General features: G+C 38.9%; 1 protein-coding gene across 1 annotated transcript in view; it reads left to right on the top strand.

Moving 5' to 3' along the window:
* LOC107101367 (E3 ubiquitin/ISG15 ligase TRIM25-like) overlaps window positions 1–1,225 on the top strand; it is a 2,703-nt gene extending 1,478 nt beyond the window's left edge. The window contains exon 2 of the mRNA XM_015400255.1: window positions 997–1,225. Within this exon, the coding sequence (XP_015255741.1) occupies window positions 997–1,225 (229 nt within the window). The remainder of the gene's footprint in view (window positions 1–996) is intronic.
* The last annotated feature ends 3,329 nt before the right edge of the window (window positions 1,226–4,554 follow it).

The following is a 4,554-nucleotide window of genomic DNA, read 5'->3' as shown; positions in this document are numbered from 1 at the left end:
CCTCCATAGAGTCCAGACCACGTTCACTCAGCCTCTATATGCTGGGATTAGACTTCTTGATGAAGAATCATCTGCTGAGTTCCTAAAACTGAGATAGTAAAAATTTATCTGTGATCCAGTTGGGGAAAATGTATTATTTAATTCCAGGACTTTAGTCTCCATTATTTTTGCTGTCTTGTGGTTGTAATTTCTTTACTGCTTAGGATATCAGCTTCTTTTTATGTTTCTAGTTTTAAACAAAAACTGTCAAACATATTTAACATATCTTGCACTCTTTAGTCAAATTATTATTTTTTTTATTGTGTTTTATGCCTTATTACTTTATACTTTGGTGTAAATATCTAAACTTTACTGTTAGTTTTATGAATAAAGTTTATGGTAATGTGATACCTTGTTTGCATCTTTTACGTTGTGCTTATATACTTATTGGTCAGGGCATCCTTTTAGAAGAGATTTCAAATGTCAACAGATTTACTTGGTAAGATTGAGGTCAAATAAAAACAAATTTAGCTACTTCATCATCTTGTTTGTTGTTTAATTAAAGTGGACATTTGCTTGGGTGCTGCTCCTGTTTCTTTTTAGCCCTGGAGCACATTTCGCTCAAGAGGATCTTTATTCATCAATCAATCTTTATTGTTCTGGTAAACTGCCAGGTAGCCACTCCCCACCGCTACACCTTTCTGCAGCTTGATGAGAACCAGCTGGACTCGAACTCCTAGCAATCAGAGAGTGCAGGTAATTTTGGTGTGACTGACCTGCCACCTGTGTTTGATAAACCTGTCTGTCAGGAACTCAGAGTGCAAGTGTGTATTAGGTAGAAACACAGGTAAGTGGCTACAATAATCTGACAGAATATGATTATCCAAGTGAGTCACTTATCTGGTTTAACAGTTCAGTTCAACTCCTAAGCAGGAGGCAGGATCGAGCCGGTGGGCTGCCAAATGAGAAGAGGTGTGAGCCACTCCAAGTGTCCCAGATGCAGCAAACTCTATGAACAGGCAGAAGTCCAAGCCAGATCAGGGAAACATTTCAGAACAGGGAGGTTTCTGAGATCCAGGAGTCCCTAACCCGGATTCCGATCAGAACAAGAACAGACATATCCAGGGTTCCAGAAATCCACAGAGCGTTCAGGCAGGTTCAGAGTTTCATAAGTCCAGCAGAGAGTTCAGGCAGACACACTCGGATGGAAACAGGTGAGCTAGTTGAGAGGCAGAACAAGACGTGACAAAAGGAAAAGTACAGAACTTTGTATATAGAGATCTTTTAGTAATATCTAAAAAAATGTTCCTACTAATTGTCAATCATCCTGGTGATGTTTATGTAAGGCCATCCTATACGCTCGCCCAGTTAGCTAACTTTTTCTGGGCATGCACACTTTCAGCCGCATATGTGTGGTGAGCTGCGGTTTCAGACAATAATTGAAGCTCACACAATTCTTCGAAAGTTTCAGAAGCCTAGAAAGTGTATGAAAAGAAACGAAAGTCCTCAGAAAAGGCAGATATATCCCAGAATGCTTTGCACGGAGCGCTCTCCTCGCAAAGTACAATGGGATTTGCTTTTACAGCGGCCCGCTTTCGCCATGGGCTGTCGCCACCCGACAGTGGAGGAGGAGTTCTATGACCAACGGTGCAAAAAGCAGTGATCATCTGTCCGAACGGTCAGTGGACTGAATTTGCTATAAAGTTCACTATATAGTCCCCACTGTATGTGGAGTAGGGTGGCCAGATGTCCGGCTTTAGGGCGGACAGTCCGGATTTTCATTGCACTGTCCGGCGTCCGGCACCGCATCCAGCCGGATGTGTATTTGTCCTCCTTTATGAGGCACTAGGCTTGTAGAGCAGATTTTTATTTCTTTCTTTGCTGAGCTGCAGCACAATATCCAATCATCAAAAATGCATCACTATCTGATCTAACAGATGATTGGCTAAGAGTGGAGGCGTGTCACATAAAGATCTGCTTGTCATTGGTTACAAAAGTAAGCAAGGATGATGTCGTTTAACCCAGAATGGACAAAAGAGCGTGAATTTATGACCAAAGGTAGTGGAGATTCATTCCATGGTTTCTGCCACTTTGTCGATGCGATGTAGGCGTAAGCAGTCGAGGAAAAGCTGCAAATGAACGGCCTGTGAGTATGGATTAACCTAAAAGTAATAAACCTGCAGCAGCAAACTCTTCAATGTTGGCTTTTACATTAAGTTTTGTCACCCCTGGATGCTAAAATAAGTTGTGCAGAGCTGCAAGGTGGACTATACTATAAAACATCACTAGTCCTACGGAAGTGTAGACTGTGACGTGAAAGTGGATTTCAGTGATTGGCCCATAGCTAAAGGGATGACCATAAAGACAGGTCTGCTGCACACACAGACATTTAAGATAAGTTCCCAAAAGACTGAGGCTCTTAAAAATAAAGCTATACTTTTAGAGCATTTGAATGTTGTTGTTGTTGTTTAAAAAAATATTAGGCTAATTTATTATGAATTTTTCTTGTTAAAATTATTATTTTTTTTTACGTTTAAGTCCATATGTTATGCTTTGTGGTATTCTGCACTTTAAAGATTCATCTCGGTGGTCCCTTTTTAAACACCACAATGTATTAAATAAATACAAATGCTGGGAACCAATTCTTTTTTACATTTCATTAATATTTTTTTCTATTCAGCTTCACATGCATCCTCTTTAAACTACTCAGAATTGTACTATAAATTTGACTTTACCTTATTCTTATGTACACCTTAGTAATTTATTGATATGTGGCACAATGTCCTCCTTTTTGGTGCTATAGAAATGGCCACCCTAATGTGGACACAGTAAGCTTGTGTGAGCTATGAGAACAGCACATTTGAAACAGGGCATGCACGAGGAGAAATGGGCTTGTGCATGCTCTTTTTTTTTCTTTCTTTTTTTAAGTGGAGAGGGCGGGTCTTTTAAAAAAATCCTCCGCAATACCTTTAAACTACTGTTAAAAAAAAAACAGAAAAAATAATGATAAACGTGAAGGATGTGGAGAAAAAAAAAAAGTAGAACACGTACTGATGAACTGTAAAACTTATGAACATAAAAAGGAGAAATAGAGAAGGATGGTTGAAAGGACAGGCAAAGAATGGAGTTTTAAGTGAATATTGGGAAATCAAGGAAATATAATGGATATTCAAAGATTAAGGAAAGCATTGTGTATTTATCTACTGGATACAAACCCTAAGCAAAAAGTAGTATACTTGAAGTGAATTCTATTAGGAATACTTAAGTATTTAGAAAGTATACCGAACAATGTACTTTTACTGTACTTTAAGTGTTAATAAAGTAATACTTCTTTGAACTAAATTGATACATTTTTAAGTTTACGTAAACAAAGTGAACAATAGTCTAGTCAAGTACACTTGACTAGACTATTGTTAAGTATATGAAATATAGTTTAGAATAAGTAAACTCTAAGTGCGCTGTCTGATTTTAAGTATGAAATTAGTGCACTTTTAGTATACTTGAATAAACTACTTTTTACTAATGGAAATTGAAAAATAGAATTAGATGTAAAGTAATGTTGCTACACACTCATGTACAGTAGGTGGCGGTATGCACCTTAAAGTTGCTTGTGATCCGCCATAAAAGAAAAGAAAAAGAAGAAACAGATTCTGACGGACACTCCTCGCCAGTTGGTGGCAGTAAAGCGCACCGAAAAAACTGTTTGCCACCGTCAACAGGAAGTCGTTATATGACGCAGCTGCTTTCTATTGCCGCGTTTTTTTGTAAATTCTACAATACGGGTATAGTTGAAGTGTTGCAGCTGCTTTCTCCGATCACTGTGTACCCGGAGCAAAAAAGAGGCTTTCTCAAAGTGAAGAAGAGGATGAAACGGAGAGAATATTCATCGTAAAACTAACTTCACCCCAGTCTCAACAGGTGGGCCAACTTCAACTCCTGGTTGTTCAACAGCCCGAAGCTGGGATACTAACTAACACCCTCGCCTCCAAAGCTAGGAAAAATAATGCACTTATTACCCATAATTTTTTAATACTGAAGGAGGCAGAGGGATAACAGAACATCTGACATAAAGAGCAGGACAGAGAGGGGAGGAAGAAAGAGTCAAGGGAGGGAGAGAGAGAGAAGCCATAGCTATGCTATGCTATGCAAAGCTAACGCTAGCCTAGCTACTCCTTACTTCCAGAAATAAAACTGTGTGAAAGCGCCACGTGCTCAGTTGAAAAGTTCAGCACTAGGTGCTGTATTTTTAAATGCTTCTGGACAGTTGGGGTTACTTAGATACAGAGATATCACAGAAAAAAAAGAAGGTAAGAACGGAGATGGCCTGAACCATAATGGGCTGAATTCAAATTCAAGGGTTGTGTTCCAGTTCAAACAATTCTGGCTTTCGGCCGCTTTCACGTTCGCTCAGTCGCTTAGCAACCGTGATAGTTGATCCACAAAGCAGGGAAAGATTAAAAGACTTAGAGTTTATTTGTCATTTTGTTTACACCAGTGTAATACAAAACTAAAATTCGTTTGGAACAGCTCTCTGGACAATTTCATCTTTTTTTAAAGTGCAGCCTTGAAAAATAG

This window comes from Cyprinodon variegatus, unplaced genomic scaffold (genome assembly GCF_000732505.1).
Source record: "Cyprinodon variegatus isolate N-32 unplaced genomic scaffold, C_variegatus-1.0 Scaffold1089, whole genome shotgun sequence".
In the NCBI taxonomy this organism is placed as follows: Eukaryota; Metazoa; Chordata; class Actinopteri; order Cyprinodontiformes; family Cyprinodontidae; genus Cyprinodon; species Cyprinodon variegatus.
Note: the sequence above shows the minus strand (reverse complement) of the source record. Positions and strands in the feature narration are given on the sequence as shown.